The 26,835-nt window shown below is 35.3% G+C and overlaps 1 protein-coding gene across 4 annotated transcripts in view; it reads left to right on the forward strand.

Annotated features, from left to right (window-relative positions):
• The window catches only part of NDST3 (N-deacetylase and N-sulfotransferase 3), a 227,282-nt gene that overhangs the window by 65,606 nt on the left and 134,841 nt on the right, over window positions 1–26,835 (forward strand). For all 4 annotated transcript variants that reach the window (XM_055384171.2, XM_019024960.4, XM_055384170.2 and 1 more), the window contains exons 3-4: window positions 7,558–7,645; window positions 17,364–17,518. In XM_055384171.2, coding sequence (XP_055240146.2) covers window positions 7,558–7,645; window positions 17,364–17,518 — 243 coding nt within the window. The remainder of the gene's footprint in view (window positions 1–7,557; window positions 7,646–17,363; window positions 17,519–26,835) is intronic.

The raw sequence follows: 26,835 nt of genomic DNA on the forward strand, positions 1-26,835 counted from the left end.
TTAGAAACTACCTTGAACTATTTGAAATCAAGGAATAGAACAGTGATTCTTAACAGTGTGGTATAATGTCCCCTATATCAAAATCACCCAGGGTACGTTGCCTTTGCTCAAGATGATTGTTCTGAATCTCTGGGTTAGGACCCGGAAGTCTACATTTTGTTAAGTTTCCCAGATAATCTTTATGTACATAGAAGTTTGAGAAGCACTGATAGGAAATGCTTTTATTTTAGCAATTTTCAAAATAATTTGAAATCAAATGTTTTCTAATTACTTTTTCCAATTTGAATTATGTTGAAATTCTTCACCAAGATTCAAAACAGTTTATGAAAATAAAATAGTAAATAAATGTTCTACAATGGCCATTTTCAAATCTTTATGAGTTTATTGCCTTACTAGATCAATCAAAATTCATTCATGTTCCCATTCAATAAATACTTACTTTCCCTTCTGTTCTTGACATCATGCTGGGTTTTGGGAACGCAGCAGTGAATAGGATAGACATTGCTCATGGAGTTTATAGTCCAGCTTTAATCTCACATTTTGTTTTTAACACATAACACAAACCTTTTTTTGGAAGGGGGTGGGTTGCTGAACATTTAATTATTGTGTTTTTTTTAAGTATTTAGCATTTTCATGTCTTGAGCAGAACAGATGCGCTGCTTAAGGAGTTTCATACCTCTGCAGCTAAAAGGAAATCTGATTTGTTCTGCAATAACAGTAAGTGGATTGAGACACCTCAGTCCCCTCATGTGAAATCTTATAGCTCTGCTTCCTTTTCTGCTTTCCTGTTAAAAGCAAGTATTTTAAATTAAGGTATTAAAATTATGTTTATAGTAATATATAAACATTCCTTTTCTGCACAATTGAATGAATAAGATTTAACTAATAGTTTCCTAGAGATACTATATAGTAAAAAATAATGAACTGTTTTTAACACTTATTTTCTTTTTAAAAAGTACATTAGTATTTTGACTAAGCATGTCAACCATAAGCTAAATAGCATATGCATAACAATTTCAAGTGAATACTTCGTGATGGTAGCACTTACTTAATAGTTTTCTCTTTTCCCCACTAACCTGTCATTATTTGCCAATTTCGGCTCAAGAACTCTTCTGGGAAAATCATTCTTCACCGCTGTAATTTAGAGGTTATATATAATGTATGCTCAAGACCAGTTAAAGCATGTAACAGAAGTAACTCAAGATTGCTCTATAACTCTTTTCTCTGCTTTCACACAAACCTTTGTCCTTGCTCTGTTATTACAATAGAAACAATAAAATACATAAGCATTCAGGTGAAGAATGAAAATTCACTAATGTCATTTAGAAAAAATACCAAGCGATATAAAGCCCTGTGAAGTTACTATAATACAGCTACTTGGATTATCTTCCCGTTTAGTGCTGATTAACCCCAAAAGTGTTAAGGCTCAATTTAAAAATATAGTTTAGAATTTTGGGCATATGCCTGATGTTTTCATGTGAGTAACAGAAAGTAATAGAACATGGAATTTTCTGACAGGACAATAAGGACCTTTTAAAGTTGGCAGAATTACAAAGGATTTCATTCACAAAGCTAAAACTCAACTTCTGTTTACTAGGAAAGGATTTAAGACCATATATCCATTTCTCATTTGATCTTCATACAAAACCTGGGAGTTACATATTGTTATTCTTGTTTTCCAAGGGGGAACGGTGATTTGGAAAGGTTCAGTAACTTGTCCAAGCCTCGTATTATTACTGCATAGTAATCAAGTAGCAGAGCCAGAGTCCTAAGTCACTCGGATTTCAATCTGCTGCTGTTCTGTCATGTATGTTGGTGAGGCCAAGCACAAGAACTGGGCATTCAGCAGATGGTGCCTTGGCCTAAGGCAATTTAACAAGAGCGAAGATAATCTCTAAGACTCTTCACTGTACTTAGCAAATTCCTAGGTGAAAGCTCATAGAAAACACAGTCCAGCCTTTGGTCTTTAAGACTATTTTAATCTGGCAGGACAAATACAGTTTCTACATTTTTATATGTAGACTTCACATTTAGAATGTGGGCAACTGAGAGCTGAGTGATTGTTTTGCCATTAGGAGTGTTAACTAAGTTAGATAATGCAGTGCTATGTCTATAGATTTCTTGTCAAGGGAGTTTAAATACTGTTGCAAAAACTGACTGGGTATTATGCTTCCCACTAGCTTACCCATCTTTCCTGCATTCTTTCTTATTTCCCTGCTGAATGTCAATTGTGTAGGTAGGTCAAATAGTAAAGTTGATCCTGGCCTTATTATTTATTATTTTCCTCTAAGGGTATGTTTCCTCTAATTGTTCCTGAGGCCCTACTCTAATATTAACCTAGTTAACTGTTTTCAGCATATTTCAATGTTTTTCTTGTCTAAGCACAAGTCTTGTATAGTCTTTCCATTTCTAAACCTGGTCAGAGAGAGACTAAGGTGGTCACTGGAGCACTTCATGGTGCTCCAGTGTCCTGCAGTCCAACTCTGCAGATTGTACAATGAGTGAGTGTTCTTTAATCTGGATGCCAGTGGGTAAACATTACTAGTTTGGCTGGTGTGGTGGCCCATCTTATGTGTGAACGTAACTAAGCTAAGGGATGCCCATATAGCTGCTACAACATGATCTGAGGTGTGTCCGTGGGAGTGTTTCTGGAAGAGATAAGCTTTTGAATTGGTGAGCTAAGTAAAGCAGATGGCCCTCCCCAATGTAGGGGGCATCATCCAATTTACTGAGGGATTGAATAGAACTAAGAGGTGGAGGAAGGGCAAATTCACTCTCTGCTTGAGCTGAGGCATCCATCTTTATCTGCCTCAGACATAGGCGCTCCTGGCTTCAGGCTTTCAAACTGCCACTTATACCATCACCCGCCACCACCACCAATTTCTCAGGCCTTCAGATGCAAACTGAATTATATCACCAGCTTTCTTAGTTCTCCAGCTCGCCCCCACAACCACATGAGCCAAATCCTGTAATAAATGGCCTCCTATATCTATATCCATATCTATTTCCTATCGTCCTGTCTCTGGAAAATCCTAAATAATATAGCTGACTATTCACTGACCAATCTAGTCTTCCCATTCCCCTCATACCTTTAGGCTTTGAAAACTAAAAGTGACAGTTAAATATTGAAAGTGGAAAAAAGAGCATCCTTGTCTTCATTTCTGGAAGATTATGTCACCACAGTTCTGTATGCCAGTGATAACAGGGTTCATGTTGTATTCTTGTTGTTTCCATGGACAACAGAAGCAGTGAGCTTTGAAATCCAAAATCCTTGTTAAGTCACCTCTTTAGCTCTTAAATAGCTTTGTGACCAACAGAAAGCCACTTAAACTATGTAAATCATGTCTACCACTTCTGAAATGGGAATAATAATCTCTAGTATACTAAGTATATCTGATGCCTGGAGGAGGTATGAGTGCGTGTACACGCGTGTGTGTAGATAGACACATAGGCATAGGAGCTTATCATTTGCTGCTTAATTGATTTCATTTACTCTAGCAAATATAGACATTTATATCTCTAAATAGTATATGATTGACTATAAAATATTAACTCTAAAAGTACTGTGCTCAAACAAAAATATTTTTATCTGCTAAAATAGGCCAAAATATTATCTAAGAAGCATAAATAAGAAACAAAAAAATTATCAAGACATTCCACCAAGAATGCCACACGTGTCATCAACACTAACATAAATCTTCATGTAAAACTTCTTTGCAATTACTTTTAATTTCAATTTCTGCCTCTTCATCTATTTGATTTATTCTGCTAACAAAAGTTAGAGAAAATTCAAAGGCTATCATTTTGCTCAGTTCTCAGAACTCAGATTCTTTAAATTAGTTCCTTTTTGTCTTCAACTAGATATTTTAATGCCTGCAAACCTTCTTACCTTTACAGAATGAAGACTTGAAAAAAAAAACTAAGTTAGTGGGGTAGCATACAGACTAAAATTTGGAAAGATAATTTTGAAATTTTTGTGTTAAATTGTGTTTGAAATGCAATTATCGTATAATTAAATTGCACATTATGCTCCCTTCTAACACTCTGATAAGCATTTTCAAATGTTTTGTTTGCTAAAGGATAAACAATTATTTTCTGCTGCAGAAATGGTTGCTTCATTGCTGTAGCCATGAGTGGCTTAAGGATGGAGATGTTTTCTAAAAAATGTGTTGTTAGCCAATTTTGTTGTTGTGCAAACATCACAGAGTATACTTACACAAACCTAGATGGTATAGCCTACTACACACCTAGGACCACCAAAATATACATGCTACATTGTTGACTGAAACATCATTATGAGATTCATAACTACATAAATATGTGTTGATACACAGAGCAGTATTTATATTAGTCAAAAAAGTAAACAACTTAAATGTACAACAATAGGATAAAATGGGTAAATAAATTATAGTATACTCATTTGATGCAATATTCTGCATTCATTACAAAATTTGGTTTTGGAAGATTAATGTGATAGGAGAAAGCCCATGATATACTACTGTCAAATGAAAATTCAAAATTCTATATTTTTAATCCTGATTGGTATAGCTTTAATTTTTATTTTATGGCATTAATTTACCTATATATCTATATGCCTGCAAATATTATATAGGTTTATTTATTGAGAAAAATGGAAAGAAAACACATCATAATACTTTATTAGTGATTTTAATTATTTTTAATTAGAAAAAATGTTATTTTAAAAATAATAATTGATACATGGAATTGTAAGTTACCTTCCTATATATAGTACAGTATTTTGGAAAAACTAAAAACAAAAGTCCCATTTTTCAATAATCAAGCCACTTTTGAAGGTAGACATCTATGTTCTTAGCGTTCCTGGATTGGCATTTGAGGAGACCACTAAATTGTGCCTCTTCAGACAATCGTGATTCCTTACCTCCTCCATGACCACAGTACTCTATCAGATGGGTTTTGCTTGCCCAGAATACATGTGGTTTTCTGTCTGTGGTGGCGGAGCACTGACTTAATTTATTATAATTAGAATTTTAGGTATGATCACACCATTTTAGACATGTTGCATATACAGAATAAAGTAAAATTTTATATCATTTTTATATTTTGTTCATAGTAATGAGTAGACTACTTCAGTTTAAAATAGAATAATGCTGAATAAAATCATTCTAGTAATGAAGGGTTTAGTGAAAAGGATATGACCTAAGAATATTGCTGGGTACTTAAGCTTTTTACAAGGGTTAGGCCAGTAACAAATATATTTTTAAAAGGTGGGAATAATGGATGAATGTATAATATTGTTCTCATAAACATCTGCGAAATCTGGTTTATAAAAACAACATAAAAGATGACAAATATCACTGTTTATCTTAAGTATATAAAATATCATCTAGAAATAATTTTCCCCTCTTTACCATATATAGGCATAATTAGTATCTGCCATCTGTTTCAATGTATCTTTTATGTGTTTAGTGTTTATTTCTAGAATATCAAATAAATAGGTAAAATGGAAACTCAAATCTGCAAATTCAGGGCTAATTTAGTAACTTAAATCATTGTATTCTAGTTGACTAAGAGGTTAGTTCACAGGAACTTTATTTAGCTTCTAAGGCCTAAGAAGAAGACAGGTTTCTTATAAATAGTTTTTCGTATCAAGTTATGCAAATGTACATTAAAAATACAATCAAGGATCACAAAGCAAAGTTCGAATTCCAATTAAGTTTGAACAAAAAGAAAGGCAAAAAGAAGGTTCATTTTACCAAATTGTAAGACTTACAGCACTGAATACAAAAAAAATATGTTCAAATAGATTTGGAATCTATATTTTAACCACTGAAAGAAGAAAAATAAGAGACTGAAATGAAGTGAGTAAAATGGAAAAAGAAGAAAGATATTATCTAAGTGGAAGGAAAGATAGGAAGGGTGAGCTAGAATGTTCAACTGGGGAACAAAAGAATTGAGAGAGGAAGAAGGGGAGAAGAAAGAAAGGGAAGATATTATAATTGTCAGCATTATATATATATATTTATACACAAAATGTGTGTGTATTATAATTGTCAGCAGTACAAATATACAGACACTTGTATATGTATACTATATATCTTACACCTAGGTATATCCTTCCCCACACCAGGGTCCAGCATCTGACCTAGAAGTCCCACTTGTAACTTCATCATGTCCAGCTGGCTGGATTCCTCCTCCCCCATCCAAACCGTGCCCCACCTTGTAAGGACCTAACCTGTCCCTGACGACATTGCTGTCAGTTCATTCTTTTGCTCCCATAGTTAGGTGTAGAGATCCACCAACAGGCCTGTCTTCTATTTCTGAGTGTCATCAGGACGCACATATTACATGGCTCAGTTGTGCACACCAAAAAGCTTGCTTATGTTAAGAGAGTAGTGATACCAAAAGAATTAGATAGCTAAATTTCAAAAACTTACCATTGGCTAGATGAGTCTAAATTTGAACCCAGAAGTTCTCTACCTCTGCTTTTAAAATCAGGAAGAATCTCTTGCATTTAGATAAAGCATACAATCATGGGGTAGTCAATGAATAAAAAACTCTATCTGCTTATGATCCAAAAAAGTTGGGACCATAAACATGATGAGGCAGACCTTCCAGATGTCAGCTTTATAATTAAGAAAATAAGATTTAGTTGTGGGCCCAACTGTATTAAGGAAGGGGAGAAAGAAGATAAGGTGTGATAGAGTAGAAGGAGTGCCTAATTTGGATCTATATCCGTAAGCTAGGATCTACCACTAATTTCATCTATGAAAGATCATTTACAAATCTAACAGCATTACTTTCTGCCTAGTTGAAGTGAACACTCAACTACCGTGTGTGTGTGTATGTGTGTGTGAGAGAGAGACAGAGACAGAGAAGGAGACAGAGAGAGGGAATATAAGAATCAGACTTAAAGATTGAGAAAGAAAAAAGAAGAAAGAAAAGTACATTAAATACTCAGCATGGTAAATATTTTATAGGATATAACAATTAAAACTCTGATTCAAAATAGCTTTACTTATCAGAAGTAGGATATTTTATTAGTCTGTTTTTTAATGAAAGGGCAAATTAGAGATCTACTTTACTATGATATCTCATTTTGAATAACAATCATTATCTTTTGGGAATCTCAGATTTTGATTTTGAAAACCAAAGACTTGTCTGAGAAATAATCTGTTTCTTTCAACATACGTTCTTGCATAGCTTCACTAAAAATGAGTGCCCTTCTTTTGGCAATTGGTGATCTATATGCCTGAAGGGTAAATTGGATATATTTTATGTACTAGATCGTAGTTCTTTTGATACCTACAGAATAAACTCTTTTCATTTAACTTCCTTTTTCCAACTGACACTTTTTGCTGATTTATTGCAAGCTAAAGGATAAATAAATGTATGTGTTTCATGTAAACTCAAAAGTATCTCTCTAGTTTTAAAGTGACGAAGAAAATATTTTCCACCATTTAATTCTCACATGTATAAGGAACCGGTTTTATCCTCTGAATGCAAAAAGGATATATCTTTTGGAAACTTTTTAATGCCATTCTTTACCTGATACATTTTTTAAATTATGTATTTCAGGCCCTGCTTGATACTCAGAATCTTTTGCGTGCACAAATCACAAATTTTACATTCAACCTGGGATTTTCAGGGAAATTTTACCATACAGGTAAGAAAAAGGGATTAACTGTTCTCATTAAGGCTTCTCTGATCACTCTATTTAAAATTGCACACTTTTCCTGCCCACACCGTCCTACATTCCCTATGTTCTTCCCCAGCACTTTATCATTCAATTCTATGTAACATGCTATTTTTTAATTTTTGTAAAATATTAATGGTTTGAAAGTTTATGGAACTATCTGATGGCCTTTCATTTTCATTGAATTATAATTTACATATATAGAAGTACATAAATAGTAAATGTGATATTCAGTGAATTTTCAACGTGTACACAGCTGTGTAAAGAACAGGCAGATCAAGAAAGAGAACACTTCCAAAATCTCCACTTCTTGTGCCCCTCACAATAACTAACTTCTCTCAAAGAAAAGTAGTATCCTGACTTCTAATATCATGAATTAGTTTTGCTTGGCTTTGAGTGGTATGTAAAAGGAATCATACAGTAAAGATTCATCTGTATCCAGCTCATTTTGTACAATGTTATTTTTGTTTCAGAGATATTACTGTCTATAGGTTATAATTCTTTCCTTTTCCTTGCTGTACAGTATTCCATTGTCTGAACATACAAAATTTACTTGTCTATTCCATTCAGCTATAGATGGTTGGGTGTTTCCAGACTTTGAGTTTTTCTGAATAGAAATGTTCATAACTTCCTGTTATGAACATTTTTATACCTGTCCTTCAGAGGACTTGAGTATTCTTTTCTGTTAATCATCAACTAGGAATGGAATTGCTAGTTATGTGGCACACTTATAATTAGTTTTAGTAGAAAATGTCAGTTTTTCAAAATGGTTGTACCTGTTTATATTCCCAACAGTATGAGTGTTCCTGTTGCTCTGTATGCTTGCCAGTATTTGATATTGTTTGTCTTTTTAATTTTAGCTTTTCTGGTGAACATGTAGAGATATCATATTAGGGTTTTAATGTACATTTCTCTGAAGAGCAGTAAATGATCTTTGTTCGTATGTTGACTGGCTATTTGGATATCCTCTCTGGAGGAGTATCTGGGTTTTCTGCTTTTACTTAATGATTTGTAGAAATTCTTTCCTTGAAGTTTACAGTTCCATGTGTACCAAGTACTTTCTCCTGCTGTCTGGCTGTCTCTTAATTTTCCTTATGGCGTTTTTAATGAACAAAAATACTTAATTTTAGGTTGTTCAATTTATCATTTTTTTCTTTAATGGTCATTCTTTTCTATCTTATTTAAGAAATCTTTGCATACTAAAAGAACATGAATTTTTTTTCTTTTTGAGACAGGATCTTGCTCTGTTGCCCAGAATAGAGTGCAGTGGTGCAAACACAACTCACTGCAGCCTCAACCTCCTAGGCTTAAGAAATCCTCCCACCTCAGCCTTTTGAGTAGCTGGGACTACAGGCCCATGCCACCATGACTGGCGAATTTTTCTTGTAGAGAAGGGGTCTCACTATGTTGCCTAGGCTGGCAATGTATAAATCTGTGATACATCTGGAATTGATTTTTGTGCATATATCAGATAGGGGTCTTTTTTTCATAAAAATATCTAATTGGTTAGCCAGACATGGTGACATGTGCCTGTAGTCCCAGCTACTCAGGAGACTGAGATGGGAGGATAACTTGAGCTCAGGAGGTATAGGCTGCAGTAAACTACGTTCATGCCACTGCGCTCCAGTCTAAGCAACAGAGCAAGAATCTGTCTCTTAAAAAAAAATCTAATTGGCTGGGTGTGGTGGCTCATGCCTGTAATCCCAGCACTTTGGGAGGCCGAGGCGGTCGGATCGCGAGGTCAGGAGATCGAGATCATCCTGGCTAACACAGTGAAAACCCGTCTCTCCTAAAAATACAAAACATTAGCCAGGCATCGTGGCAGGCCCCTGTAGTCCCAGCTACTAGGGAGGCTGAGGCAGGAGAATGGCGTGAACCCAGCAGGCGGAGCTGGCAGTGAGCCGAGATTGCACCACTGCACTCCAGCCTGGGCTACAGAGCGAGACTCCATCTCAAAATAAAAATCATCATCATCATCATCATCATCATCATCTAATTAGCACCCAGTATTGAAAAGACCGTCCTTTCCCACTGCTTCATAGTATCATTATTATCATAAATTATATGGCCATGTAACTGTGGACTCTCATTCTGAATTTCCCTATTAAATGTGAAAAGAAATCACTCTAAATATTGAGAATAATTAAAAAGTTTTTTCACAATCATAATTAAAATGAGTAAAGATATTTTGACTTGCCTCAGGATAGATGAACACAATTTCATGATTGAAAGCTTTACTCTGTATTTTTAGAAGTTAAAAAAACTGATTACATGTATTGGTATACTCATATAGTGGAATACTCTGCGGTCATTAAAAAGAGATAATTTTAAATGTAAACCATATAGAAAAAGCTCTCAAGAAACACTGAAAAATCAGTGTACAGTACAGTGATTAGAACATGCTTCCATTTGTATAAAAATAAAGAAGATAAAAGCTATACAAAAGTCAAGGTATAGTACAGTGATTAGAATATGTTCCCATTTGTATAAAAATAAAAGAGGAGGTGAAATCTGTACAACTCTATGTATAGAACTCTTGTAGCTTAGAAAACTCAGTTACCAAGTAGTTAAGTAACTTGTGCTATGCAAGATGTCTTAAATAAGATAGAAAAGGCTGACCGTTAAAGAAAAAAATGATAAACTGAATGATGCTAAAATTAAGTATTTTTTATATAAGGGCTATTAATACAAGTATAGGATATCTGTGGGAGAATTCATAATAAACTGATAGGAATGGGTAACCATGAATGTATTAGTCAGTTTTCATGCTGCTAATAAACACATACCTAAGACTGGGTAATTTATAAAGAAAAGAGGTTTAAAGGACTCACAGTTCCACATGGCTGGGGAGGCCTCACAATCATGGCAGAAGATGAAGGAAGAGCAAAGGGGTGTCTTACATGGCAGCAGGCAAGAGGGCTTGGTAACTTAATGCAGGGTAACTCCCATTTATAAAACCATAAAATCTCGTGAGACTTCTCATTCACTATCATGAGAACAGTATGGGGGAAGCTCCCCCATGATTCAATTATCTCCAACCAGCCCCAGCCTTGACACATGGGGATTATTACAACTCAAGGTGAGATTTGGGTGGGGACACACAGCCAAACCATATCAGTGAAGAAGAGAATTTGAGAATCAAACAAGAGAGATGAAAAGAAGAGTTACTTTTTACTAAATTTTTTCTGAACCTTTGCATTTTATAACATATATGTGTGTTCCATCTAAATGAATAAACACATAAGTAATTTTTTAAAGTGATATCATATTTAAGCAAGTTTATCAGTTTTCTACAATTACAAATGCTTTTCAAATTTTTCATTTGATAATATGAGCAAGAGTTACTTTGTATGTATTTGATGAGTACCTTCAAGGGTTTAATAAACATATCATGCTGAGAATTCTATCTATATACTACTAACATCAATATAATCTCCATATGCACATAAACAACATAAATAGTAATTTTATTTTTAGATAGAAGCATGCTGTATTTCTAGAGTAAGTCAATTTCCATTTGTTTCCATGGAAGTTAGAGAGCCATGAGACTTGACTATAGTATTTTCCTATTGTAAAATTGTGTAATGAATACAATATGTATAATCATACAACTACATATAACTTTCACCTACCAATTTGAAAATTGTGTAGGTTTTATGAATAACTTTAACATAAGAAGCTCGGAAGCTTTTATTCCCCTGAATTTCTTAGATCAATATATAAAATAACATTTTCTGTGATTATTTTAAATATTAACAACTGGGAACCTCATGATTATGTTTGACTTTGTTTTATGATTCAGTGAGTTGGTTCTTATTGTAACCTCAAAAATAAAAACATAATTAGATATCTATTTTAAATCTTTTGCTTACAGGAAAGTTCTTCTACCTTGGCAATAGATATGTGAAGTGAGAACTTTCTCTTTATGTGCAGAGGTTTATTTCATCTTTCTAGTGAAGTTAGACTCATAGCATAACTAACTTTCACAATGGAGAGCTCCAAGAGCTTAAGGAAACAGAAGACTGCCCATAACCTCTTCCTAAACTTCTGAGTTAGGATATCCTAACTTCAGGATGATTATCTTAGATTCTTTGACATCCATTGAATAAAGGAAAATTATCATATGGATGAAAAACCACCATGGCAAAATTAGGGTGAAATATGTGGTATGTTTAGGGGGAGAGGGAGATAGTAGGAAGAGACATCACAGCAAAACCAGGGCAGCCCAGATTTGCTCAAGAAATACGAGAAAACACTCCTGGCAACTCCATTATTTTTTTGCCCATCGTTGAATACTGGGGAATAATGCTACCCAATTCATGTCATTCCTTCTCATCTCTGCAAGGTTTGTCCTCTTTCTTTACTTGGGCACTTCCCACAGCTCATAATAAGAGTATCCTCTCCCTAAGTGAGAGAAAGTACAACACAAATGGAAACAGAGGTCAAGGTTTGAAAGGGTCTTGTTAGCTGTGTATAATATGAGAGTTTCCACAAAACTTAGCCAGGGTTGTCTAAGACCAGTTAAATCATTTTTTAGAGGGAAAAGATACAAAATTTAATATTTGGTCTTTCAAAAATTAGATGGGATAAAAAGTAATTGAATTATATTGTCTTCCTTTCTAAATGAAGAAATTGCTATTCCTTTTTCTATAAAAAAATTCTATCCATTTTACTCAGTCTTGAAGGGAAAAAGAAAAGTGGCATTGTCATAACAGTAATACTTTATGTCAGAAGAGAGCTTTATCTTGTTTGATTTATTTTAATTTTTGAAGGGTATGTGCATTTATGTGAGAAATAAAGGGGTAAGACATAAAAATCATAGTTCCCTTTTAGTGCTTTGTTAAACACTTTTCATGTACTTTTTCACTGAATCCTAGAAGTTAAAGAATGTGTTAACTTGTTTTCTAGATAAGAACATAGAAACTTAAAGGGGCCCAAGGTCACATAGCTTGTGAAGTGTCAAAAAATAGTCTTAACTCATCCTTGACTAGAGAAGCTGAATGGCAAAAAGATTCTCCTTATTTATAGATTTGTTAGCTTTTTATGTTTCCCCAAATCACTGAGATCCAGTAGTACCTGTACATTCTAATTATATTATAGAATAAATTAACAATGAGAAGAGCAATGTTATATTGAATGAATAAATGCTGATCTTATTTCTAGACTCAACGTTTGGCCAGTGAATGATAGTTAAGGGCCCTGAATTTGGAGTTGCTCAATCTGAGTTAGAACTCAGAATTTCAGTTCAGGCTCTGTCTCAAACCTTTCAGTGAGATGGAACAAGTTACTTCACCTCTCCAAATGTCAATTCCCTTATCTGTAAAATGAAGTTAGCAGCAGCACTCACCTCATGAGGTTGTTTTGAGAATTAAGTGAAATGATGTTTGTAAAGTACTCAACACAGTGCTTGACATAACAACACAACATAAACTCTCAATCAATGATGATTTTAAATATAATATCAGAATAGCAAATACTACAGATAAAATAGTGTAGAGACAAGTTATTTAAATAAATATATTAAAAAATAAATTACAGTTTGCAATAACTTTATAAGATTTCAGCATAGTTTTGTGATAAGTTAAGAAATGGCACTTAACACTGTAGAAAAGAGTTTGGAAATTTCTCAAAGAACTTAAAACAGAACTAATATTCAACCCAGCAATGCCATTATTGGATATTATTATATATCCAAAGAAAGAAAATCATTATACCAAAAAGACACATGTACTCACATGTTCACTACAGCACTATTCACACTAGCAAAGACATGGAATAAACCTAGGTGTCCATCAATGGTGGATTGGATGAAAAAAATCTGATACATATACTCCATGGAATACTACACAGCCATTAAAAAAGGAATGAAATCATGTCCTTTGCAGCAACATGGATGCAGCTGGAGGCCATTATCCTAAGTAAATCAATGCAAGAGCAGAAAACCAAATACCACATGTTCTCATTTATAAGTGAGAACTAAACATCGAGTACTCATAGTCATAGAGATGGCAACAGTAGACACTGGGGACTAATGGCAGAGAGGGCAGGAGAAGAGTAAAGGTTGAAAAACTACCTGTTGTATACTATGCTCACTATCTGAGTGATAGGATCTTTCATATCCCAAACCTCAGCATCATGCAATATGCCCAGGTAACAAACCTGCATGTCCCCCCTGAATCTAAAATAAAAGTTGAAAATAAAATAAAATACATATAATCTGCATCTTCCCAGAAAAACGAAATGGCACTTAAAATTGAGGAATTTGACTTCTTGTTCTTCTCTCTTCCTCCAGTTCTGACAAAGGTGGGCAAAGTGGGGAAGCAAAGAGTGGGCAAGAGGCCACGACAGTCCAACCAAATGTAATTAACCCATAGTTAATTACACTTCAACTGATTTTTAATCATAATTTTTTTTTTTTTGAGATGGAGTCTCGCTCTGTCGCCCAGGCTGGAGTGTAGTGACGCCATCTTAGCTCACTGCAAGCTCTGCCTCCCGGGTTAACGCCATTCTCCTGCCTCAGCCTCCTGAGTAGCTGGGACTACAGGTGCCCGCCACCACGCCCGGCAAAATTTTTTTTGTATTTTTAGTAGAGATGGGATTTCACCATCCCATCTGAACTGAGATAAATATGTCAGAAGACAGATATCATTTGTCTAACTCTTGCATGATTCAAATATATGAATATTTTAGTCACAGATTTCACCATGATATTCAGGAAAAGACAACAAATGCCTGAGCTATCTTTTTAGCCAGGATGGTCTTGATCTCCTGACCTCTTGATCTGCCCGCCTCAGCCTCCCAAAGTGCTGGGATTACAGGCATGAGCCACCACGCCCCGCCCATAATTTTTACAGTAATAAGCAACAGACATTTGTTTTCAATGTAATTCTAATGTAAAACATTCTCAAAGTAGGATTAAAAGAAATCAGATAAGACAAATCTATAAAGAGAAGACATAAAATTGTGCCTAATATGAACTGAGATAAATATGTCAGAAGGCAGATATCATTTGTCTAACTCTTGCATGAGTCAAATATATGAATATTTTAGTCACAGATTTCACCATGATATTCAGGAAAGGACAACAAATGCCTGAGCTATCTTTTCAAAGAACCCTGAGATCTGCTGCTCTGTTCTGATAAATAATATTTGAGCAGAGGCCAACTAAAAAAACATGAATAAAGGGAAGATGACAGGAAAGCTGCAAGGAAAGATAAGAATTATAGGCAACAGGGAATAGAGCTTAAAAGCAGTGGGAGAGGAGACTTCTCATAAACTAGGGAATATCAGCTCACTGACATTGCAGGGTATGTGGAAATCAGGAATGAATTGATTTCTGGGAAACTCCAAGAGACTCTGCCTGCTCTCAATGTGAGAAAATAAAATGGCAACAAATAACTGACACTAATACAGTGTCCTGGAGACTACAAAATGTTAAGCAAGAGGGGAGTATCTTGGTTAGAAGCAGAGATGTTTAAATGCAGGGAAACTAAATGACATCATTCTTATGTCAAGCAAAACATGTGTTTAAGATCACCAGTCACACCTACAAAATGCTTCTTTACAAAGGTCACCTTATTTATCACCTCGAATTTAGAAGGACCCAAGAACCTGCTATGGATGGGATCATCAGAGTTTCTAAACCCCTGAATCCATCTTCCTATTTTTCTTGCCTTTCTCACTATGAAGCTTCCCTGAGCCATAAGATAACCACTCAGAAGCGCCAAGAATGCTGGTGACTCATTCATTAATCAGGCCAATGAGTTAATATAATGATTTGGTCAGTTCTTGAACATAATGTCACCTCTGCCACATAGCACCTGTGAAAACTACCTTCTCCTTTCATGTAGTATTATAATGAGGAAAAAAAAACTCAAGGAGCCATGCAAGGAAACACAAGAAGAACAGAAGTAGGAAACACAGGAGGAAAAGAAAGGGGTATTATAAGTTACCCAATATTGCCAGAATTATGTAGACACTACCTCCCCCCAAAAATAAAATAGGTACTGCTGTCCATCTCTTTACCTACATGAATACAGACATTAAAGAGGTCATGTGACTTGGCCACACAACTCAAATGTGTTGGAACCTAAAAATAAACTAAAACCTTCTGACTCCAAAGGCTACACTTGTTCTACTATACAATGGTAACATAAGTGTATATGAAGAAGAAAAAAATAAAGAAAATAAAACATTAGATTTAAATATGTAATCTTTGTACGTAGTGGAGAGGAAGTTCCTTCATATCAGTAGAGTACTTAGGCATATGAAAGTGAAACTGAAGACTGCCCTTGTTGAATGATTATGCTATTCCACTCACTCTATAGCACTTAATCTTTGTTTCTTCTGTATACATTTGAATGACCATGAAATCTCATAGTATGCCTTTATCTCTAGTAAAGGTTTTCAATGCCCACCAAATCACAGGACCTGATTCTTTTCCTGCCAATAGGCTCTGCCTCCCTTCTTTGGGAAACTGAATGAACAATGTTAACAAGAACTGGGTTTAATTGACTGGTCCAGGGTAGCAGTCCATTCTCCATCTTTAGCCTGTAGGGCTCTTATAAAACAAATCACATCAGAGCTGCCATTGAAAATATGGGAGGAGATTTTTCTCCACACAGAAAGGACATCATAGGAAGAACCCACTACTCAGGGAGCTTATTGGATTCAATGTTGTGGCTAAAATTCAGGTGTGGCTGCATAATTTTGTAATGACTAGTATTATGATATTCCAGGACAGTAGTGAGCACCTTATACTGCTCTTATTTTATGCTATAGTAAAGAAGATATGCCTAGGGAAGTACAAAAAGGACTCTTAGCAGCTTCAAATAAGGTAAAAGAACAGTGAAATTTCCCACAGTCAACTGAACTGCAAGCCAAGGAAAATGGGAGGAAATAAAATGAGTTCAAGTATGAAACCACCGAGAAACAACAACAGGACTGACCCTTAAGGAAAAAAGAGTTTCGTGATGCAAAATCTTCTTCCGACAACTTGAGAGAAAGGACAAACATATGGAACACAAGTGTACCACCAAGGAGCAGCTTGGATTGTTTTGATAGTGGTGACCATGATTTCACCACTTCACAACTTCTGTCCATCACCTTCACCCTTTCTTCTTTTTTATCCTTCAGTTTTCCCTAATTTTCCCAACAAGAATTTCCACATTTCCTTCTTTTCTCTTTCTTATGTGTCAGTTTTCACCAAATACTGAGTAACTTCTTCCCAGACCTAAGGAGGAACCCGAATAAAAGAATTATTTTGTTGTATACACAGCCCATGTCACAATGACCTACTACTACTGAGGCTGTGACACATATTCCTTGCTCATATTTCCTCAATTACATTTCCTACTTATCCCCCATTCTCTCCAGACTATAAATTGCACAAAAATGCTAAAAGTTAAGAGTTCTAATATCCTTGGGAATGGTTATATATTTCCATCTTGCAGTGATTTCATATCCATGTCTCATGTTTAATAACATTTAAGAGTTTTACATGGTCTCTGATTATTTCCTGATTAACAGATTTTCCTTGATACATTTGGGTTTAAAGCCTTATACGTAAAACAGAATAAATGATGGCTTCTAAATACATATATGAGAAAAGATTAAATAGATAAGTAGATTGATTGATCATAGATCAGTGTAACTGGAATTAATTGGATAATCTTTTCCCCCCCTAAAGGAACTGAAGAGGAAGATGAAGGAGATGACTGTCTGTTGGGGTCTGTGGATGAGTTCTGGTGGTTTCCTCACATGTGGAGCCATATGCAGCCCCACCTCTTCCACAATGAGTCATCTTTGGTGGAGCAGATGATTCTCAACAAAAAATTTGCCTTAGTAAGTAACTCACTTTGACTGTTGCATTGAAGTAGTGTACACTGATTGGAGAAATGAAAAGATTCTTACACTGTGGCATAGTGGCGCTTTTCAGAGGCTTTTCCATATGATCATTTGAAAGATTTTGGTATTACCGCCTTTCAGTATGTGGCTCTTGAGTTTGTACTGAGTGCTCACCACTATGCTTAATGTTTTGAAGGATCTAATTTGAGAGGGACTTCACAAAATACAAGATTTATTGTGACATTATGGTCAGAGCACCTAAGACATGGCTCCTGTCCAGAAGGAGTTTCCTGCTGCACTGAGAAGGCAGAAATATGCATGTTAAACAATTCCCCAACAAAATGAAATACTTTTTCAAGACCTAATGACAAACCTTACAGCCACAAAACCCACAGTTCAAAGAAATAAGTATCACTGGGAGTAGCCCAAGATGGATTCTTCTGGAAATGAGATTTTAGATACGTCCTGAAATAACAGTAAATCTTGGGGATCAGGATTAATTGAAATGAAATGAGGCTCAGGGAAAAGAGCAGATAGGAGACCATAATGACTGTATGAGGTAATAAAGACTCAATCTAAACAGTTAAAAGCATTGCAAACATATATGCTGTATGGATGGAACATTTGTTTGGCTGAAGCAAGGTACACCACGTAATACTGAAGGGTTTATATTCAGGACAGGGAAATTTATAGTAAAAGTTTAAATAAGCACATTATGAAGAAAAATGTGCTTGTGATCAGAGAGAGTACCGAGGTACACTTACATGGAATGGTTTTCTACACCAACTGCTAGAACTAAGAAGTTTCAGTTGGTTCTCACAGTACCTTACTCAAATATATACAAGACAAGGTTAGAATGTATACACTGTATTTTTTTTCTTGAGGATATACAAGACCAAATACTTTATGGTGGCATCAGGGGCCCATATTTGTCTTTCAGCTTCAATCTACTCCCCCAAATAAACAAATAGCTTCAGGTGCACCTTTGCCACATATTGATATTTTGTCAAGAAAGCAAGAATAGTGCTCCTCCATGCTGATATTGTGAAAATGTTTTGGTGGTATATGCAAACTGCTGTGAGAAGGAGAGTCATCTTTTTTCCTAAAAAAATAAACAAATAATAAACAGCATGTAAAATTGGTAAAACGGCCCCAGAATTTGTCATAGAAAGTGCTAAAACTCATATCTCAAAACAGCAGACATTAATTCTGTCATTTTCAGAAATCTAGACTGTTGATATTGACAATGTTAATCACTAATAAATTATGTGGGGAAAAAATTACTTTGCGGTTTATTTCTAAATCTGTTGAGAAAAAGAGAAAGGGATTTGTGAGAGACAAAAATACGTAAATACACTAAAGTAAGCACCAGTAAAAGATAAGATACTGAGAAGTGAGGAGTGAAATTGTTGTTGTTGTTGTTGCTGTTTTGATAGCTTTCCAAAAATAATGTACCAAAGCAGCTTTGATAAAAGACATGTCATTCACTGTTATATCTGCTGAAACTAGAATAGTATCTAGAACAATAAGTGTTCTATTATTACTTGAACGAATCAATGAATGCCAATATTATGTTTACGTTTAAAACATTTGCAGATATTCGGAAGTACATATCCTAAGAATATACTTAGGCTGGGTGCAGTGGCTCATGCCTTTAATCCCAGCACTTTGGGGGGCCGAGGTGGGCGGATCACGAGGTCAGGAGATCGAGACCATCCTGGCTAACATGGTGAAACCCTGTCTCTACTAAAAAATACAAACAATTAGCCGGGTGTGGTGGCGGGCGCCTGTAGTCCCAGCTACTCAGGAAGCTGAGGCAGGAGAATGGTATGAACCCAGGAGGTGGAGCTTGCAGTGAGCTGAGATTGCACCACTGCACTCCAGCCTGGGCAACAGAGCCAGACTCCCTCTCAAAAAAAGAAAAAAAAAAAGAATATACTTAATACATATGCTAGAACAGGCATGCACAGGAGTTACATGTATTTTTTAGAATTCCCAACTAAAAAGTATCATGCGTAAAAGAATAATTCAAAAACAATATCTGGTCATTCTTAACCACCTAAGTGTTAAGCAAAGCAGATTTCCTAGAAGCGTCATTCCTAACTACATGTTGGCAATTCAAATTATTGTTTTTGAAGCAGAAGAGAGTAGTTGTAATAGATCTTCAGAAATAAGACCAAATATATTATTTAGTGTTTAATCAAATCCAGGACAAGTAGAATTTATTTTGTTGCAAGAGGATAGATATGAAAAAAGACTGAATCCAGAACCAGTCCCTTCCCAGCCATAACAATATGAAAGAGCGCATAAAAATAAGGCATTTGGGAACAGCAATTAGCATATTAACACTCAATAGATGGCAGCTGCTGTTTTTATCATTATATGTAGTATCATAAAATTGCCATCTTTAATTTTTGCCTAGGCTCCTGAGGTGTTTGGACTGACAGGTAAGAGGGACAAAAATCCTTAAGTTTAAAAGTTTACTTTGTATTGGGATGGCATTTGTTTAATGTGAATTTTACCCAATTTCTAAATATGTGTTAACTCTTTTACTTTCCATTAAGCATTAGGGTTACAAAACTGCATTGTTGCTGACTTTAAAGATATAATAAGAAAAGATCAAGGGTTTCCAATTTTAACATATTTTTATTATTTCTTTTAATTCTCAAATTAACCCGGAATTGTAGGTCTATTTATTTTCCCATTATAGATGAAGCAACTGAGAATCAGAGAAATGCAGTGACTTATTCATGATTATGAAACTCACTAGCAGTATAATTAAGACCAGAAATCTTAATGCTGCATAAATTGCAGTGTTAAGTCTTCTAATGTGGCATAAAGTGTGCCCCCCCCCCACCCCCCCGCCCAAGGCTTCCTCCCTAGCCTCCCAACCCAATTCACAGGTATGAATCAAGATTTCTTTTCTGCTGGTAATCCAAGGGAATATCTGGTTATGCTGGTAATATAAAGGAAATGGAGAACTTGAGGTGGAACTCACAGGGCAACTTCTCCCTCAGATTCCCTTAAGTTCCCTAATATAGGCAGAGTCTCTAAAATGTTGGAGGGGGTCGAAGGGGTAGGGGAGACAAAAAACTAAATCTGAGGAAATTTCCACTTGACCAAATATCACTTCTCATGTATAGTTACAGAATCCACTTTAATTCAATGAAAAGTACTCTGGAGAAAATTCTACTTCAACTCACTAGATGGAACAAGCAAATGTTTAACCTGTGCTAATATGGCATTTCTAAATTGGATTATATCCTGCTCTTCTCCACCAGCTTGGAGGCTCTTGATTTTAAAATGAGTGTTGGTATTTCTCAATGAAGAAAGTGAAAAAACATGCAAAGAAGCAGTGGGCTGTCTTGGGAGCAAATAGGTGTTCAAACAAGAATGGAGGTCATGGATGCAATATTCAAATGGGTAATTGCGTTAGAGGACATTTAAAGTACCCTTCCAGCTAAGAGAATTTCCGAGACTGTGATCTAAAACTTTTGGGTTTCGGCCTTTGCTATCATCATTTACAGCCACATACCTGCTATTTTCATTGAGTTTTAACAAATACATCTTATCTATTATCCTTTTGCACAATGTGGACACATCTGACTCACAAACAAATTTGATGTCTATTTTAATTTGTCTTTGAAAGCTCTTAACAGTTTATTATGAAAGGTCAAGTAAATCCTTTAAGCAAACTTGCATTTGATGATTACACCCATCAGGAAATGCAGCTTTAGAGGTTGAATGGAAAAATTTTTAGTTACCAAATATAGGATAATTCAGGGGTTAAACTGCAATTTCAACAGGGGATTTTTTTTTTGAAAGGTACAAATTCTGAGACAAAGATTAAATGTATCATTAATAATGACCTACCACAAAATTTAAAATATCAACTGTACAGTGTGTAAAATAGAATAACATATCATTAGAAAGGTAAAATAGTATTCTATTTAAACCTCAAAAAAGTCTTCAATAGTATATACTCTCAATTGAAGAACTGTATCTAAATTTTGGAAAATGGTGGTGGTTAAATTTTTAATGATAAAATAGTTAATAGATATTTCTATCATAGAGCTCTGCCAATATCAGATGATACTTAATGCTTTTATAGACAATACTATTAAAAGTAGTAGTAGTAGAACAATGTTCCTGATAACATAAAATCTTACTGAAGATTGAACTTCTAATTGTATCATCATCATTCTTTTAAATGGTGTCCTTTTTGCCTCTCTTTTCCAAGTGCAGCAGAACCTGTTAATTTACATTAGCTGGAATGTCTATTGTCAATTATAAAACTTTTTAGATTAGTGAGCATGTTAACTTTTCCAATATGGAAATAAAGATTATAGTATCAAAATGTAATTTAAAATATATTGAAAGACTTGCTGGCTTAAGGAATATATGATGATCTTTTAACTAGTTTGCTTGCCAGCTAGAGAATGAATGAATACTACCACTTTTATTTCAGTGATGCACTTTATAAAAAGGCATATGAGATTTTCCTTTTATTGACATTGAACACCAAGTATAATTCTAGGTGTCCTAATAGAGAATTCCAGTCAGGTTGCAAAGAGTCCACTCAGCTGGTAGGCCACTTTAGAGTAATTCAAGCAGCACAGTTTAGAAAGTCATTGGCTATTGTTCAGAGCAAATTGACCAATATGATGAAGTCTATAATTTACCTCATAAAATGAACAGCTGAAGAAAATTCAAGACGGCAAAAGGTAAAAGAGAAGACTAAGGGATATATTATCAGGGCTACTATTCAACTAAGAGTACTGGTATGGCCATGCCAGTTATTACAATATTGAAATGTGACAATACTTTACCCCTATCCTGCTACCACATCAGATTCTTCCCCAAGGTGTCCCAAATCTCCCCCATTACTCAGGAACTAAAGGGGCCTGGCCCAGAAAGAGTCTCCAGTACCGATCTCCAGCTGTCCAGCTGGCAGCAGTTCTGATTGGTCAGTGGCATGGCATGCTGGTTGGTAGATATTTTTCGTTATCATTCCAGAAGATAATCAGTCAGTCTTAAGATTTAGAAGAGACTAGAATCAGTATATTTATAAGGAAAGGTATGGAAGTCATATAGATTTAAGAAGTAGAGTTCTTCTAATCTAGATAAGTTATGTATAGAGAATGGTGCTTGACATCTAGTAGGTAGTAAATGTTTGCTAAATAAAAATAAAAGTAAACATTTCTTCTAGCTCTTAAGATTCTATCATTACTGTATTAAAACGTAGGTTTTTTATTATTATACAGGTATGATGAGTCCAGTAGATCAGGAGATGACTGCCATTGAAAAGATTAGTTTGTTATTCACAGTTACCAAGAGAGGGAGTGTGCCATGGATGCAGGGCCACAAGGGGAAGCACCAGGGTTGCTCAGGAGGCAGAGGGAGCAGGGGGGAAATGTGGGCAAGAGCCTTTACTGTGGTTTCTGCGGGAAAGGTAAGGCAAGGCAGGGTAAGCAGGCTCAGGATTGGCTACTTTGAATAATTTCAGTATGCTCTGAGGTGTAAGAGCTGTCTTTAGTCATCTAATACTTGGCTCTGGGGTGATTAGATCAAAGAGATAGTTGCTCAACATATGAGAGTCTGATAAAGGAAGCAGAGGAGGGTAGGAGCTCTGAATTGCTTGATTTACATTTGAGAGTGCTCTCAGGGTGGTGTTTGCTATCTCTTGGAATTGACTAGCCTGAGAACAGCAATCTCTCCAGGGTCAGCAAGTCCCAGATATCAAAGCATCAGAAATACAGAAAATAAAGAGGCATGATGCTTTCTCCCGGTTATGTATCTTGAAGCAATTCCACAGGTTTTCAAAGCCCCTCATCATCCCAGCTGTCATATTCATACAATTTCTAATTTGTCATTCTTATATCCCCCAATCTGAACATTATTGTCCACTGATGTGGTGTTATCAAAGCAGAAAATGGTAAAATATTTTTTCTTTCATGTGCACTTTACTTCTATTAATGTAGCCAAAGATCACATTACATTTTTACACCATCATATCACACCTGTGTCTGCCCGACCCTCTGTCCATGAGCCGTTTATTAAACCTTCAAGTACTTATTTTTATCCAGTTGATTTTTTAAACTAAATGCTAGCCTTGGAATTACAATTGTCCCTTTAATATTCCATATTTGTTATATGTTCAGTGTTTTAGTATATCAACCTCCTGCTAAAGACTGACTCTGTTATTTAAAATGGTTTATATCTTTCCTAGCTTTGTGTAATCCCTATATTTTACAAGTATGACTTTTGCATCTTCAAGTTATTAGTATTGTTGAACATATTAATATGGTTAGAGATTTGTGGTAGAGCAATACATATCCTTTGGCTGTGTTTCCTTGGTATATTTCTAGCAATTGTTTCACATCTATTTTTTCACCAGAATAGTTTAAAATCTGTTTTTCTAAATTGAAACATCATATCTAATTATTTTTAGAATTATATATTTTAAGTATCTTGAACTCCAAGATAACACTGTCATCTACTCCTAAGTTCTAGCACCTCCACATAGGTGGCAGAATCACAGAACATTAGAGAAGGAGTGTTTAGGATGAAGACAAGCGGGGAAAATTGGATGTAAGTAGACATACTGGATTACTAATAAATTAACCAAAGAATAGGAAATAAAACCCAGCTTTAACTAAACCAGTGGAAGCAGGATCATAAAGAAGTGAGATGTGAAAAGTATTTCTGACATAGATTCAATAAGGTTTTAATCAGATGGATGATGAGGAAGCATAAGAGAATAACAGGTCAAAAATAACATCAGGGTTTAAGCCTCCCACTTTTCTATCTGTGTGTATCTCTTTAAACTTTTTGCAAATGTGAACTGCTGCTTTTTCTTTAGAAGTTCTGTATTTCACCTACATGAGGATACCCCCTCTTACCCATATCTACAGTAGTGCAAAATGTATTCTCATTTGGATATATCATTTGAACTTTTGAAAGTGGTTTTGATTGGAATTCTTTTCTTTGTAAAATCCTGTCCAGATTACCTTCTTTTCCATCCTATGGGAAGACTCCATACTCTCTAACAAGATAGACATTGTAGAAAGAATTCCTCAATTCCTTTTCCTTTTTCCTCTAACAGAAATACTAGATTTCATCTTCAACACATTTATCTGGTAACTTAAACGATTTCATAAAAAGAAAGATAAATTTAGCACATGTACTGCATGAAAATAGTGCCTTACTGTCCAAATTTACGTGGACACAAAATGAACTAACAGCCTTTATGAATTCTCCTAGAAACTCATACTAGTGAGCTGGAGTCAGATGTGGGTATGAGGGTGGGGGAGGTCTATTTCCAGATCCATTCCTGCTGCTCCCGAATTTTCACTGCTCTTTCCTTTTACGCCTTTCATTTACTTAAGATGGAGGGGGCACTTGCATTCTGAGAGGTGGTTATAAACATGGCAGAGATGGAAGTGATGGCAGAAGAAGTAAGAGTCAATTTCACATGAGTGCTAACCTTGGCTCCGCTTTGGCATTTTTGTGTCTCCCACTCCATGTTCCCACGCATTTAACAATTTCTTTCAGTTTTTTTTTTCTTTTGTACCAGCTCCTGCTCCTTCTCAAAATTTTCCATCTCTACTTCACTTCCAAATTTTCAGCCCACACCTAGATTATTGCAGCAGCCTCCAAACTAGCCTCCCCAATTTCCCGTTTTTTTTCCTTTAATTTTTGCTCAGATCAGGAAACGTGAAACTTGAAATTCTGTGATTCTGTTTCCGCTGCATGAAACAGAACCTTACGGTTCAGTGAGAAAGATTCTTGACTCTCTTAAGGAAATGTAGGAAGATAAATTGTTGAGCCCCAAAATATTTACCAGACATTGCGCTTAGGGCTTTCCATACATCCTCGGTTAATTCTCCCAACCACCTGTGAGGTTGCTTATTCTCGTATTGAAAATGAAGAAAGCAAGGCTTAGAGAGCTTATATAAATTTTTCAGTGAAAGCTGGAGAAAGGGTTTTATCCCAGGTCTGTCTAATTCCAAAGCCCATGTAACAACCATGGTTTGTAAAATTAACAAGTAGCCATGCCATTGATACTGTTATTACTGTTACACAGATCTCATAATCAAAATGTTATTACTTCTTTAAGGAATTATATTTTTACACAAATTCAGAATACAGTCTGACTTTTTACAATGTTTTTCTCCTAAAGAGCTGTCTATAGGATTTATGTAGTTTCTTGTGTTTGCGATCTCAGTGCTGCAAGCATTACTGTCCTGGTGGCTTTTATAAATACCAGAGAGTATACGGTGGTTATAACAAAAATCAATATCAACTTTTTATGCTTTCAGAAATATTAAACTTCACTTAAAATTGGTACTATGTAGACTTCAAGATTCCTAATCAACCTTGCATATTTTCAGAGAGATTAAATGTGTGTGCAAGTACTCTGAGAATTTGAGGCTGTCCTGGATTATTTATAGCTTTCTTACCTCTCAAAGACCCCAAAGGTCCACATAAACTTCAAACTCTGAGACAGCTGAATTAAACAAAACTTTCAATTCCTCCATTATGAATCCAGATAATTTTCTTTTCAGTTATTTTGCTACAGCATAAAAAGTAAGGCTTCATAAATTCATTTTTTTTACATTTCTATAAACCTTTTCTTGTGTTTACTTGAATACACCCCAGCAATTCAAAAATACCAACCTGGGCTGTGCAAAGTACAAGTGTTTACATGATTCTTTTGAGTATTCTCACAAAAGCGCATCCTTTAGTGCTATGTTTACTTATGAGACACTCAACAAAGATATGACAACACTTCAAAAATTCTGGAGGGAACTCTAAGAGAGGAAAACAACATGCTCAGTTAAATGAAAATGTACTTGAAATAAACGTTATAATTGTTAGGGAAGACTGGGAGAAAATCTCTCACTCTCCCCCAAATATTTCTTTTCTTAAAGGTTACAAGTGAAAATGAAAATTAAAGCCAAGTATGCTACCTTTTATAGCCCTTTTTCAGTATTGGTACTACATTTTTAGCTTAACTTTTGTTACTGGAATTTCTTACTACGTTTGGCTTACAAAATGTCATTCCATTTCTTGAAATAATTTAGCTGCTAACTTGGGATAATACTTAAAGAGGAATATGTGGTGTTAAGAAGGGGTTTTTGCTTATGTTATTTCTACAGCTCTATCAAATTTATGGTACACCAGAGGTATTCCTTCCCTCCCACTTTATATGTAATATCTAATATGTATAATAGAAGAAATGTATATTGTTTAGTAAGACTTTGTTTTTAGACATGATTGATAATGACAATGTATCTTCTTTGAGGAATGTC

The sequence above is a fragment of the Gorilla gorilla genome, chromosome 3 (genome assembly GCF_029281585.2).
Source record: "Gorilla gorilla gorilla isolate KB3781 chromosome 3, NHGRI_mGorGor1-v2.1_pri, whole genome shotgun sequence".
In the NCBI taxonomy this organism is placed as follows: domain Eukaryota; kingdom Metazoa; phylum Chordata; class Mammalia; order Primates; family Hominidae; genus Gorilla; species Gorilla gorilla.